This window comes from Schistocerca serialis, chromosome 1 (assembly GCF_023864345.2).
Source record: "Schistocerca serialis cubense isolate TAMUIC-IGC-003099 chromosome 1, iqSchSeri2.2, whole genome shotgun sequence".
Lineage (NCBI taxonomy): Eukaryota > Metazoa > Arthropoda > Insecta > Orthoptera > Acrididae > Schistocerca > Schistocerca serialis.
In genome coordinates, this window is record NC_064638.1 from 688491714 (window position 1) to 688506837 (window position 15124).

Consider the following 15124-nt stretch of genomic DNA (forward strand, 5'->3'; position numbering starts at 1 on the left):
CCATCTACAAGAAGGGTGGTAGAAATGACGCACAATAATACTGCCTAATATCCTTGATATTGATTTGTTGTAGAGTCTCAGAATGTACTGAAAGCTTTGGACGACATACTGAAAGCTTTGGATCACCAGGTGCAGTGTTTCTTGATTTCCGAAAAGCATTTGACTCAGTACTGTACCTACGCTTATTGTCAAAAGTATGATCGTATGGGGTATCAGGTGAAGTTTGTGACTGGATTGAGGACTTTCTGGTGGAGGACACAGCATGTTATCTTAGATGGAGGTTCATGATCAGGTGTAGAAGTAACTTCGGGTGTGCCCCAGGGAAGAGCGTTGGGATACTTGCTGTTTATGTTGTATATTTATAGTAAAATCAGGCTTTTTGCAGATGATGCAGTTATCTATAATGAAGCACTATCTCAGAGAAGCTGCATAAGTATTCAGTCAGACCTTGTTAAGCTTTCAACATGGTGATCAGATTGGCAACTTGCTCTACATATTTAGAAATGTTAAATCTTGCACTTCACAAAATAAAATAAGAACATTGTATCCTATGACTATAATATCAATGAGCCACTGCTGGAGTCAGCCAACTCATACAAATACCTGGCTATAACGCTTTATAGGGATATGAAATGGAATGATCACATAGGTTCAGTCATCGGTAAAGCAGGTGGTAGTCTTCGGTTTATTGTTAGAATACTGGGGAAGCACAATGTGCCTACTAAAGAGATTGCTTAAAAATCACTTGTGCAGCCGATCCTAGAATATTGTTCAAATGTGGGACCTGTACAAGATAGGACTAACAGGGGATAGGGGATACTGAATGTATACAGAGATGGGCAGCATGAATGGTCATAGGTTTGTTTAATCCATGGGAGAGTGTCACAGATACTACAGGAATTGAAACAGCAGACTCTTGAAGACAGATGTAAACTATCCTGAGAAAGTCTACTAACAATGCTTCAAGATCTGGCATTAAATGATTACGCTAGGGATATACTGAAACCCCATACGTATCGTTCACACAGGGATTGTGAGGATAAAAGTAGGATAATTACTGCATGCACATAGGCATTCAAACAATCTTTCCTCCCATGCTTCATAAATGAATGGAACAGGGAGAAACCCTAATGACTGGTACAATGGGATGTATCCTCTACCATGCATCTCACGATGGCTTGGAGTGTTCAGATGTGGATGTAGATCACAATTACAGTCTGTCTAGCAGAATTTCTTTTATTTAAGTCCCAATTAGTTTCTTCCTTGTTTCACATGAATTGTACCTTCTTGTTTAACCTGATTACCTTTTTTATACATTGTTCTAGTATGTGCATAGGTGTCAAAATGCTCATTTACAACACTTTTGCTACATTACTATAGTCTCTAATAACCAGATAAAAAATTGTATTGGGTTCAGAGTCGAGTAAAACTTTTGTAGGACAGTACTTTTGCCATACATGTTTCTTTATTGTATCCACAAATATTTTATGACAACTTCAATTGCAAATTACACTCCTGGAAATTGAAATAAGAACACCGTGAATTCATTGTCCCAGGAAGGGGAAACTTTATTGACACATTCCTGGGGTCAGATACATCACATGATCACACTGACAGAACCACAGGCACATAGACACAGGCAACAGAGCATGCACAATGTCGGCACTAGTACAGTGTATATCCACCTTTCGCAGCAATGCAGGCTGCTATTCTCCCGTGGAGACGATCGTAGAGATGCTGGATGTAGTCCTGTGGAACGGCTTGCCATGCCATTTCCACCTGGCGCCTCAGTTGGACCAGCGTTCGTGCTGGACGTGCAGACCGCGTGAGACGACGCTTCAGCCAGTCCCAAACATGCTCAATGAGGGACAGATCCGGAGATCTTGCTGGCCAGGGTAGTTGACTTACACCTTCTAGAGCACGTTGGGTGGCACGGGATACATGCGGACGTGCATTGTCCTGTTGGAACAGCAAGTTCCCTTGCCGGTCTAGGAATGGTAGAACGATGGGTTCGATGACGGTTTGGATGTACCGTGCACTATTCAGTGTCCCCTCGACGATCACCAGTGGTGTACGGCCAGTGTAGGAGATCGCTCCCCACACCATGATGCCGGGTGTTGGCCCTGTGAGCCTCGGTCGTATGCAGTCCTGATTGTGGCGCTCACCTGCACGGCGCCAAACACGCATACGACCATCATTGGCACCAAGGCAGAAGCGACTCTCATCGCTGAAGACGACACGTCTCCATTCGTCCCTCCATTCACGCCTGTTGCGCCACCACTGGAGGCGGGCTGCACGATGTTGGGGCGTGAGCGGAAGACGGCCTAACGGTGTGCGGGACCGTAGCCCAGCTTCATGGAGACGGTTGCGAATGGTCCTCGCCGATACCCCAGGAGCAACAGTGTCCCTAATTTGCTGGGAAGTGGCGGTGCGGTCCCCTACGGCACTGCGTAGGATCCTACGGTCTTGGCGTGCATCCGTGCGTCGCTGCGGTCCGGTCCCAGGTCGACGGGCACGTGCACCTTCCGCCGACCACATCGATGTACTGTGGAGACCTCACGCCCCACGTGTTGAGCAATTCGGCAGTACGTCCACCCGGCCTCCCGCATGCCCACTATACGCCCTCGCTCAAAGTCCGTCAACTGCACATACGGTTCACGTCCACGCTGTCGCGGCATGCTACCAGTGTTAAAGACTGCGATGGAGCTCCGTATGCCACGGCAAACTGGCTGACACTGACGGCGGCGGTGCACAAATGCTGCGCAGCTAGCGCCATTCGACGGCCAACACCGCGGTTGCTGGTGTGTCCGCTGTGCCGTGCGTGTGATCATTGCTTGTACAGCCCTCTCGCAGTGTCCGGAGCAAGTATGGTGGGTCTGACACACCGGTGTCAATGTGTTCTTTTTTCCATTTCCAGGAGTGTAGTTTGTACTGTGGTATGATTTATTACCATTTCCACCTGTGTTTCATGAATGTGTGAAATTTCAAGCAGAGATAAAGTTTGTTTTTGTGGATATTTTTTAGTTTATCATTATCATTTGCTCTGGTGACATATGAGCCAAATGTTAGCCTTTCTTGGTAGGGAGGCTGCAAACTTTTAGCCTACATGGTGAGTCATTACCAAAGGTATAAGTAATTTAAGGTGTGCCCCAAGAAGTGTGTTGGGGCCCTTGTTGTTCATTCTGGATATTAATCATCTGGCTGACAGTAGATAGTAATAACTTCAGACATTTTGTAGATCATACAGGTATCTATAACAGAATACTATTTAAAACAATCTGCACCTATTTCCAGACAGGTGTTTGTAAGATTTCAAAGTGCTGCAAAGATTGACAGTTTGTTTTAAATATTCAAAAATGTGTAGTTGTTAAAGTCACAAAATGCAGAAAAGTAGAATCCTGTGACTACCCCAACAGTGAGCCACAACTGGAATCAATCAAGTCATACAAATACCTGGGTATAACAATTTGCAAAGACACAAAATGGAATGATCACAGAAGCTCAGTTTAAGTAAGGCAGATAACAGACTTCAGTTGTTTACAGGACAATGGGGAAAATGAAGGCAGTCTACAAAGGAAACTACTTAAAAATCATGTATGCAGGCTGTAGAACTATTAATTACTAACATTGCATCAGCATTACAGCACCATGGTCATACACAAGTAACATCCTGTGATCTGAGTAAAGCCTTTGATCGTGTTGACAACCATTTATTGCTCTCCAAAATAGAATGCTATAAAATTTGTGGCAAAAGTCTGAAACTAATGAAATCATATCTCAATAAAAGAAAGCAGGTGGTGAGTTCAGGAGCTTAGTTACCAAACACACTTGAGATCCAACATGGAGTGCCACTGGGATAAAAATTAGGACCTCTTCCTTTCCTGTTATAAATAAATGGTGTATCAAATAATACAAATGTAAAGACAAATGTGTACACAGATGATACTACTTTTTTGTCTGCAAACTATGTATTTGAAGACCTTGTCAGAAGAATGAATTTGGTGAAAGAAAGTGCAGCATACTGGTCCAGTGCAAATGGTTACTGTTAAATGTAAATAAGACACAGAATATGTGGGTCAGTCTGTCAAAGACTACAAAAATAGATAAGCAAAATGTAAAATTTTTAGGCATTACACTTATCAACAAACTAACATGGAGCACTCAAGTAGAACAAGTGACAGTTATCAAGAGTAATATACTTGCTGAAGAAACTGATGTCATGTGTCACCTTTGAACTTGTAAGGACAGCATATTTTTCCTTTATTCAGTCTATTTTAAAATTTGGAAAATACTCTGGGGAAATAACTGCAGTTAATTTATATATTCTGGAAAGTCTTAATTACATACTCACTAAACTACCAAATGTGAGTGGAACAAATAAAAAACCTGATTATTATAAAAGAACAAATAGTACTATGCTCTTACCACAAGACAGACCAGCAAAAGCAAACGATAGTCATATCTACATGGCAATCAAAATATATAGCTGTGTAAACAAGTCACAAGCATACCAGTCAAATCATTTAAGGAAAAACTGCACAGCTTCTTGCTAGTAAACCCATTTTATTTTTTAGAAGTAGTTTTAGAAATGCAAAATACAACCATGTAAATAATGTCAATATATATTTTATAACATTAATAAGTAAATGTACTGATGAAATCTATTGCATGGTACAAATGCCTAATAACTAATAAAGAATCTGAACCTGAATCTGAATCATACCATCTGAATAATCCCATGGGAACTGCACCAAATATAACAAAGGATACTGAGCTTACATAAAGGAGGATGGGAAGAATGGTCACATGTTTGTTTGACTCATGGGAAAGTATCATGAAATTGTTAAAAAGACTTAATTGGAAGGCTCTTGGAGACAGATGCCAGTTACTAATGAAAACCTGTTTACAAAGTTTCAAGAACTCACATTAAATGAAGAATCTAGAACTACATTTCAGACCCCTATATTCTGCTCCTGTAGGGGCTGTGAAGACAAGATTAGGCTAATTACAGTGTCATTTAAGCAGAAATTCTTCCCATGCTCCATAGGAAATGGGAGAACAAATAATATGTAGTACTATGCTAAGCACCTTCTACCATGCACATCAGTGGTTTGCAGAGTATATATTCTAATGTAACTATCAGACTGTTTCAAAAGAAAGTTAGTCAGGTGATTTAATTGGTACTTCAATCTTACATATTACCACATGTTATTAGCTACTTGAATGTTGTAAATAATTGTACTTAACTTTAATTTCGGTATGGCAGGTCCTGGATACTTCATAATAAGATAATAACCTGACAACATTGGAATATGTCTTTTGATTTATTGCTTCCAGATGCAGCAGATAAATTCACATACATTTACAGTACCCGGTATTACATTCTATTTCTCTGATAATTTTAAATCCAATCTTCAAAACCATAACTGCACTGCCAACAACCATGCACATTTACCAATTGTAAATAGAACTAGCAACAAAAGTAACTGACACCAACCCCTACATAGACAGATAACATTTTGTGGTGAAAATTATACTATTGATTCTAGAATATTGTAAATGTTATAATGAAACACTACATAGTCATAAAAACTTGGCTGTGACTCTGTTTTATAACAGAAGGGTAAATCTTTGACACTGTCAGATTTTTAACATAAATTGTTTTTATGCAAAATTTAATAAAGATATTGTTTTTAAACAATTACGTTTCAAATGTTCCAACTATTGCTAAAGTGCTTAATTATTTTATATTGGGATTTACTGAGGTACATCCAGCTGTCTTATCAATCATGTTAAAGATTATTATGTACTGGACAATTACAATATCAATAATTAGTCATGACATTACATAGTGCTTTTCTTGAACTTGCTCTCCATTAATTTTGTAAAACTCCAGTACACAAGAGAACCATGATCTTTCTTAATCTGGGTCATTTTCTTGCCTGGATCATAATTTTTCCCTCACCTAACACACTATGTATTTTATATTACTGCTGTTAATTTGAACGTATGACAATACAACTTATCTCTGTGTTAGCTGAAGCAATAATGAAGGAATAGTCATGAGCTCACAACTGTAAAACAACAATGGAATGGTACTAGATAATGTTAGTTGTGATTAGCGCACTTTACGTATAGACATGCTCACTAATGGGTTATAAAACTTTGCTCATCCTCTCCTGCTACTCATTTTACTGCAGTAGGGTTTCTTCTGAAGTTACTGAATGTACCAACAGAGCACGTAGTAAAATCTTGCCACTTAAAAATACCATAAAAGCAAGAAGCAAATACTATATTGACTTTTTACCATTTCAAAAATCTTGTGAATAGCACGCATATGTAACTGATACTGTAATCATAGTATACTAATAGCAATACAGAAGCCAGGGAAAGAACTGAGGATTTTCTCTTTTAGCTAATGCAAATGACGAAGGACTTTGCTCAGAAAAAATAAAGGGACCATAAATACTGATCTTCACCAATATTACAATAATGGAAATTCTAAGCAGGAAACAATTAACATAAACGAGGAAAGGCACCCATTCAGCTGTAGCTGGGTGTTGCACGGCTCATTGAAACACATGAAAACACACATGCAGTACTATTTTTATCACTCTTTGTATAAGGGGGGCCTCAAGCACTGAAAAAAGAGCAGTAGTTAAAAAAACTTATAATGACTCTGTACTGTTACTGTTTCTGTGTGCCACACATCAATCAGCTTCATGTGAATTGTTGCTTTTCCTCGTTTTTGTTTACTGAGTCCCTGCCAATGAATTGGCAGCACACTAGCAGCCTAAAAATTTCTGCATGTTGCAAAAGACCTAATACAGCCCATTAATATAAAATTATCAACAGCTATTCATTAGAAGTGTAGAGACTCATAACTTTAGTTTATATGAGTCCCTGAAACTGAATGTGTCAGTATTTATAATTTATTATTTTCTTTAATGTTTAATAGCTTTCTGATGCTTAAATTTGTTTTCTTAACAAACAGATAATTTGAAAAAGATATTAATAATTGATGCAACTGCTTAGAATTAATTCACAATGACAAAATGTTGACACTTGTTAACTTTGGTGAATAGCCTGCACACAATAATTTCTCACTTTGTCTAATTGTCTTGATTTTCTAAATTACCATTACATATTTAGTGTTTTGGACATAATTCTACTTTTTTACATAATTTTTCGAATTTTTTGCACCACCATGGATCCTTGCTCCTCCCATCTGCATCAGTACAGAAAAGTTTCCTCATCCCTAGCCAGATCTCAGTCCTACATTCTGTTCCTGTGTTGTTGCTTGGCTCATGAAATCCCCCCTAATGGCCTTACCATCAAGTAGACCATCTCTGGTTGCCACACCTTCTTTCACAATGACCTCCACCTGTTCAGATTTGGCCAATCCTTAGCCCTCACCAACATAGTCCTGCAAAACCATATCAACCAAGCCCAATCCTCCTTGCAGTACCTTCTCTCCATCCGCAAAATTCTCCTGCTATGTAATTCCAAATTCCTGGAACCCATAACACTCATTGAAACTTGCCCTGCAGGAACTTGAGCAACATGCACAATGCCACCTCAAAAAGCTTTCCATACTGCTCACTTCCTATTCCCACCTCGGAGTACCAATGTCCACCACCTCTACAACAACCTCCAAATCTCCCCCATGTCCCATCATAGCTTACAAACCATGTCTCGCAGACGTACTACGCTTACCCCACCCTCCAAAACTCCCACCACCACACAGAACCCAGAATCTAACAGACCCACGACACAGTCATGAACCTTCCTTCAAGAAGCCTTAATCCCACAGAAATATCAGTCCTTTCCAAAGGCCTCACCTTGTGCCCCCCACCCAAATTCAGTCACGCAGGACTTGTTAAAGACCTTCTCTCCTACTCCCGGTCCCTACAGTGGAAACACTTTTTTGCTACCAACCCGACCAATCAGACTCAACTAAAGACCAATATTGAACCTTGACTAACTCAGTTCAATCCTCTATCCAACTGTGATGCACTCCCACTGTCTCCAAACTGCCCCCAGTTAACTTCCCATAATTTCTTAACCTCGAACCTTGCTTCAGCATCGTTCCCCAAATCCCTCAATATGCAAACTAACCTTACATCCACAGAAAGAACTGCAGTCCACTATCTGAAAACTGACCCTGGCCTTATAATCTTACCTGCAGACAAAGGTTCCACCACCATTGTTTTGAACCGTAAGGATTACATGGCGGAAGGACTTCGTCAGTTGTCAGATATATCCACCTACAAAACTTGCCACAGTGACCCCATTCTGGTAATCCAGCAGGATCTCCAGTCACTAATCAAATTCTTAGGCCCATCCCAGAACCCCTCCCCAGAGTCAATCTCTCTACTTACCCCACCACTCCCCACACTCCCACTTTCTACATACTTCCTAAGGTCCATAAACCCACCCATCCAGGATGACCCATTGTGGCCGGTTACTGTGTCCCCATTGAGAGAATCTATGCTTTCATAGACCAACACCTTCAACTGATTACCTGGAACCTACCCTCCTATATAAAAGATACCAACTGTTTCTTCCACTGACTCTCCACAGTTCCTGTCCCTTCACCACACGGTGCCCTGCTCATCACTATCGATGCCACCTCCCTGTACACCAGCATTCCAAATGCCAATGTTACTGCTGTTGAACATTACCTTTCCAAACGCCCTATGGATTCCAAACCAACAACATCCTTCCTAGTCGCCATGACCAACTACACTCCTGGAAATCGAAAAAAGAACACATTGACACCGGTGTGTCAGACCCACCATACTTGCTCCGGACACTGCGAGAGGGCTGTACAAGCAATGATCACACGCACGGCACAGCGGACACACCAGGAACCGCGGTGTTGGCCGTGGAATGGCGCTAGCTGCGCAGCATTTGTGCACCGCCGCCGTCAGTGTCAGCCAGTTTGCCGTGGCATACGGAGCTCCATCGCAGTCTTTAACACTGGTAGCATGCCGCGACAGCGTGGACGTGAACCGTATGTGCAGTTGACGGACTTTGAGCGAGGGCGTATAGTGGGCATGCGGGAGGCCGGGTGGACGTACCGCCGAATTGCTCAACACGTGGGGTGTGAGGTCTCCACAGTACATCGATGTGGTCGGCGGAAGGTGCACGTGCCCGTCGACCTGGGACCGGACCGCAGCGACGCACGGATGCACGCCAAGACCGTAGGATCCTACGCAGTGCCGTAAGGGACCGCACCGCCACTTCCCAGCAAATTAGGGACACTGTTGCTCCTGGGGTATCAGCGAGGACCATTCACAACCGTCTCCATGAAGCTGGGCTACGGTCCCGCACACCGTTAGGCCGTCTTCCGCTCACGCCCCAACATCGTGCAGCCCGCCTCCAGTGGTGTCGCGACAGGCGTGAATGGAGGGACGAATGGAGACGTGTCGTCTTCAGCGATGAGAGTCGCTTCTGCCTTGGTGCCAATGATGGTCGTATGCGTGTTTGGCGCCGTGCAGGTGAGCGCCACAATCAGGACTGCATACGACCGAGGCACACAGGGCTAACACCCGGCATCATGGTGTGGGCAGCGATCTCCTACACTGGCCGTACACCACTGGTGATCGTCGAGGGGACACTGAATAGTGCACGGTACATCCAAACCGTCATCGAACCCATCGTTCTACCATTCCTAGACCGGCAAGGGAACTTGCTGTTCCAACAGGACAATGCACGTCCGCATGTATCCCGTGCCACCCAACGTGCTCTAGAAGGTGTAAGTCAACTACCCTGGCCAGCAAGATCTCCGGATCTGTCCCCCATTGAGCATGTTTGGGACTGGATGAAGCGTCGTCTCACGCGGTCTGCACGTCCAGCACGAACGCTGGTCCAACTGAGGCGCCAGGTGGAAATGGCATGGCAAGCCGTTCCACAGGACTACATCCAGCATCTCTACGATCGGCTCCACGGGAGAATAGCAGCCTGCATTGCTGCGAAAGGTGGATATACACTGTACTAGTGCCGACATTGTGCATGCTCTGTTGCCTGTGTCTATGTGCCTGTGGTTCTGTCAGTGTGATCATGTGATGTATCTGACCCCAGGAATGTGTCAATAAAGTTTCCCCTTCCTGGGACAATGAATTCACGGTGTTCTTATTTCAATTTCCAGGAGTGTATATCTTCACCCACAATTACTTCTCCTTTGAAGGCATTACCTACAAACAAATCCAGAGTAAGGCTACGGGCACCCGCATGGCACCATCCTATGCTAAACTAGCTAGAGGAATCCTTCCTAAAAACCCAGAATCCTAGACCCCTCACCTGGTTCAGATTCATTGATGACACCCTATCCACATTCCTCCAGAACCTCATCAACCTCTCCACCATTTGCTTCACCTGGGTCTACTCAACCCAACAAGCCACCTTCCTAGCTGTTGACCTCCACCTCAGAGATGGCTACATCAGTACCTCCATCCATATCAAACCTACTAACCACCAGCAATACCTCCACTTTGACAGCTGCCACCCATTCCATACCAAGAAGTCCCTTCCATACAGCCTAGCCACCAGTGATTGTCGCATCTGCAGTGACGAGCATTCCCTCTCAAAATGTACCAAGGGTCTCACTAAAGCCTTCACTGACCATAATTATCCTCCCAACTTTGGACAAAAACAAATCTTGTGTGCCTTATCTTTCCAGTCTCCCACCACCTCCCAAACTCCCACAGTCCAGCCAGAAAGGAGCATTCACCTCATAACTCAGTACCATCTGGGACTTGAGCAACTGAATTACATTCTCCACCAGGATTTCAATTACATCTCGTCGTGCCCTGAAATGAGAAATGTCCTGCCCACTATCCTTCCCACCCCTCTTACAGTGGTATTCCGCCGTCCACCGAACTTACACAATATACTTGTCCATCCTTACACAACCCCTGCTCCCAATCCCTTACCTCATGGCTCATACCCCTGTAACAGACATAGATGCAAGACCTGTCCCATACATCCTCCTACCACCACCTACTCCAGTCTGGTCACTAACATCACCTATCCCATCAAAGGCATGGCTACCTGTGAAACCAGTCATGTGATTTACAAACTAAGCTGCAACCACTGTGCTGCATTCTATGTAGGCATGACAACCAACAAGCTATCTGTCTGCATGAATGGCCACCGACAAACTGTGACCAAAAAACAAGTGGACTGCCCTGTTGCTGAACATGCTGCCAAACATGATATACCTCATCTCAATGACTGCTTTGCAGCCTGTGCCATATGGATCCTTCCCACCAACACCAGCTTCTCTTAATTGCACAGTTGGTAACTTTTCCTGCAATACATCCTACATTCCCATAACTCTCCTGACCTCAACCTTCATTAGTCACTGTCCTCACCTATCCAGCCCCCTCCCTGTTCCCACTCCAGCACTACACAGCCGTCATTTCACTGCCACACCCAGTCTTTTAATTTCTTTTTATTTCTCTCCTTACTGCTACTTACACCCCCCCCCCCCCCCCCCCCCCCCCCCCCCCCCCCCCCCGCACCTTCTCTCCTGTCCCCCATCCAAACTACAGCACTTCACTGTCTGCCATCCTCACCATACAATCCCCCCTCCCCGCCCCAGCGTCCTCCTTACCCCCACCCAGTTGCCACCCCCATCATGCACTGGTGCTGCTGCTCGCAATGTGGTTTGAGTTGTCTAAGACTGCAGGTGTGTATGCAAGTTGCATTTGTGTGTGTGTGTGTGTGTGTGTGTGTGTGTGTGTGTATTGCTGACAAAGGCCTTAATGGCCGAAAGCTATAGTAGTGTGAATTTTTGTTGTGCCTATTGCGACTCAGCATCTCCGCTATATGGTGAGTGGCAACTTTCCTTCTCTAATATTGTCATATTTAATGTTTGTGTTACCTGGTAGCCTTAAGCTAACCTCTATTCTTATAGATAACTGCACTGAAGTCATAAGTCATTTCTGAAATAATGTAATTAGATTTCAGTCCCTGACTCTTCCTGTACTGTTTCAGGGACAGACACTATGGACAGACTGCTTGGGACAGAACACAGACATCACCAGTTAGACAACTCTTCCCATGTCTCCCCAGATTCAAAACTTGTTTACCACCCTTCACTTTCCCAGTCACCATCACAAGATTTAACTTCAGTAACAACACAGGAAGGTACCCAGTCTTCAGTGTCAATGCCTATGGAACATTTCCAAGAAAATATCAGTGAACAAAAACCTCATGTTTTTCAGGGGCCTTTTGCACCTGATCATTTGTCACAGCCTCCTATGATGGCCACAAGAAATAAATCTCATGATGTTCTTGAGTACATTCCAAAAAGTCCTGTTCTTCCCTTGCAGGAAACTGACTTGGTTGACCACAGACATAATGACTTCATTAGTCACATGACTTCTAATGCCAAACAGCTTGGAAGTGCAATGGATGGTGGACAGCTTGACTTGGATGACCATACTTCTAATAGCTTTCTGCCCACTGTAACTTATGGAAAACATGAAACAAACATTTTAAACAATATCTCAGTTAAAAATTCAACAGGTTTAACTAAACCTGATACAACTGACAGTAAAGCTGGAATGACTTCTACTGGATTGCCAGGTACAGACTTGCTACTGAAAGAACTTGATGCTGGACAGAAAAATTTAACACAACCTGGGCCTGTTTCCAAAATAAATGACTCCAAACCCAAAGTATCAGAACAAATTTACATAACTCCTGCACCCTCTCATGGTGCCTCCAGACCAGTGGTGAAAAACCCTGAACACAATGACTTCAAAATTAAACATTTAGGTTTTCCACAAATACCTACAGAATTTCATCCTCCTGAACAGTACCCAGGCTCTCTAGAGGAACAACTAATAAGAGAACTTCAACAACAGGGACTTCTTCCTCCAGGTGCTAAGGTACAAGTTTCTCACAATCCTGTCCACCCACAAGAGGTATTTTATCACGTGCCAGGTACCACAAGTAATGGTGCTGGTTCACATGAAATATTTTTGCAGAACCCTGATATTATAGATCCACACCATAGCCAGAATTTTGCCCAATCGCCTCCATACATCCCAGATAAAATACCAGCTCCTCAGAAAGCCTTACTACCACATACATTCCATGGAGAATGGTTGAGTTCATCAAATCCACAGGGATTTAATGATGTTGTTATTCCAAACACTGCTTCTCAGCAGACAATTCCTAAAGGTGCAAGAGAACGAGACGCTTTACCAAACACTGCTCCAGACTCCAATAGATTTCCGAATGATAAACTTGCTTACATAAACTTAGCACAAAAATCACAATCATCATCAGCTGATATTATGTCTGAACATGACATTTTAGGAAAGAAATCTACAGGGCAGAAACCATTCCAACCTAATCCTCTCCAAATCCCTGAAGACTTTTTGTACCACATTCAACAGCATGCTGCCCCCCAAGCACCCCTTTACAACTCACAGCAGGGGACCATGGTGTCACCTCACAGTCATCCTCGTGGTCCTCCGACCACTCCTGAGGAGCTACTGGCGCGTCTGCACCAGCAGGGTCTTCTTTCTGACCCTCGAAACCATTCAGGTACCTGCCCTCAATATCTGCAGTAGATAGAACTGCGGTGGTGGATCCATTAAATTATTGCAGCAGCAATGTAGTGGGACAGGGAAAAGATATATTTGAATCTGTGATTGGTGGAATGAGGAGCATGAGTGCTGTGATGTTCTGTAGTGGTGGCCAACTTTTAACTTTACAAGCAAATCGATTATTCCATTGACTTGGGGCAGTTCTGGTAGACCTAGGCTCTAAATTCTTTTATTGTTGTTGTGTAAGTAGTACTACAGGTGCAGGTACCCTACAACATTTAATTTAATATTTAAGTTTTTAACGCTATAATTTAAAATGTCCAGAGTGGTGGAACAGTATAACCCATTTGTTATGCTTTCATTGAAAACTTATACTTGCCTCAATATAAAATTGTTGGAGACATGGAAGGGTGGTGCAATGCTGCCTATAAAATTCTAAGATTTAATTTTATGTAATTCTGTCCTTTTTAAATACAAGATTTCCAAAATATAACCAAAAATTCAGGGTGAGTTTTACACAGTTATAAAGTGCAAAAGATATATCTACTTTTTTTTCTTATAAATTAATTACACGCATAATGGAGTATAAATGGAAGTGACCATATGTTAATTTCTTAAATAAATCCTGTAGTATTATGTTACATGGGTTTAACTTTTGTTGGAAAATTACTGAAATCTAATCACAAGTTTCTGCTAGTGTTGAGAGTTCTCTGGATTACATACAAATGATATAAATAAGGCTCAGTGCTGAAACAATTGATTCTGAAACCAAACAGAAGAGCTACAAATGATATTAAATAGACCAAAAGAAGTAAATGAAATCTATGTGATAAAACAGTCTGAGTAGAAGATGTACTCAGGATAATTGCAAGGAAAAAATTGTATACCGAGTCCAAATTTAACAAATGCTTGTGAATCGTCTGATATTCTTGGAGCATAATACAACTTTGAAATTGATGAGTTGTTTTAAATGGTGGAACCCAAATAACCTGCTGGATAATTATGTACATTTTAGATTTTGTGACACATGTGAACATGATACCCAAGTGAACATTAATTTTTGTAAAAGGTCCATAACTACATAAAATTGGTACCAGGAAGAGACATCTGATGTATTTATGACTTTTATCAATTAACAGAAGAATGAGGAGGCATTCACAAGGTCACAGTGTTATTTTGAATACGGAAACTGAATTCTATTTTAAATAATCTGAGCATGTTCTTCAATTGGACTAAATTTCCTGATATCAAGTGTGCAGGTTGTTGTTTGTCCTCTTCGGAATAAAATGTGAGTAACATTAGAAAAAAAGGATGATAAAAGGTTTGTTGATTTTTTACCAATGCTGATGAATTTCACAGAGAGAAATAACCAACTTTATTCTGTCAAACACACTTTATTATCATGCAGTCACATGAAACATAGCAGAGCATTGAAAACAACAACAAAAGTACTGGTTCCAAAGCTCACTGACTCTGAAGGTAGAACACTCCTCATTCCAGAGTCACTGGCAATCAATGATCACCACAGGTTCTTAGCAAAACTCATTGGTAATTAT

At 42.4% G+C, this 15124-nt stretch overlaps 1 protein-coding gene across 1 annotated transcript in view; it reads left to right on the forward strand.

The window, feature by feature from the left end:
* The window catches only part of LOC126480525 (putative epidermal cell surface receptor), a 417170-nt gene that overhangs the window by 327585 nt on the left and 74461 nt on the right, over positions 1-15124 (forward strand). Inside the window, 1 exon segment of the mRNA XM_050103873.1 lies at positions 12004-13566. Coding sequence (XP_049959830.1) covers positions 12004-13566 — 1563 coding nt within the window.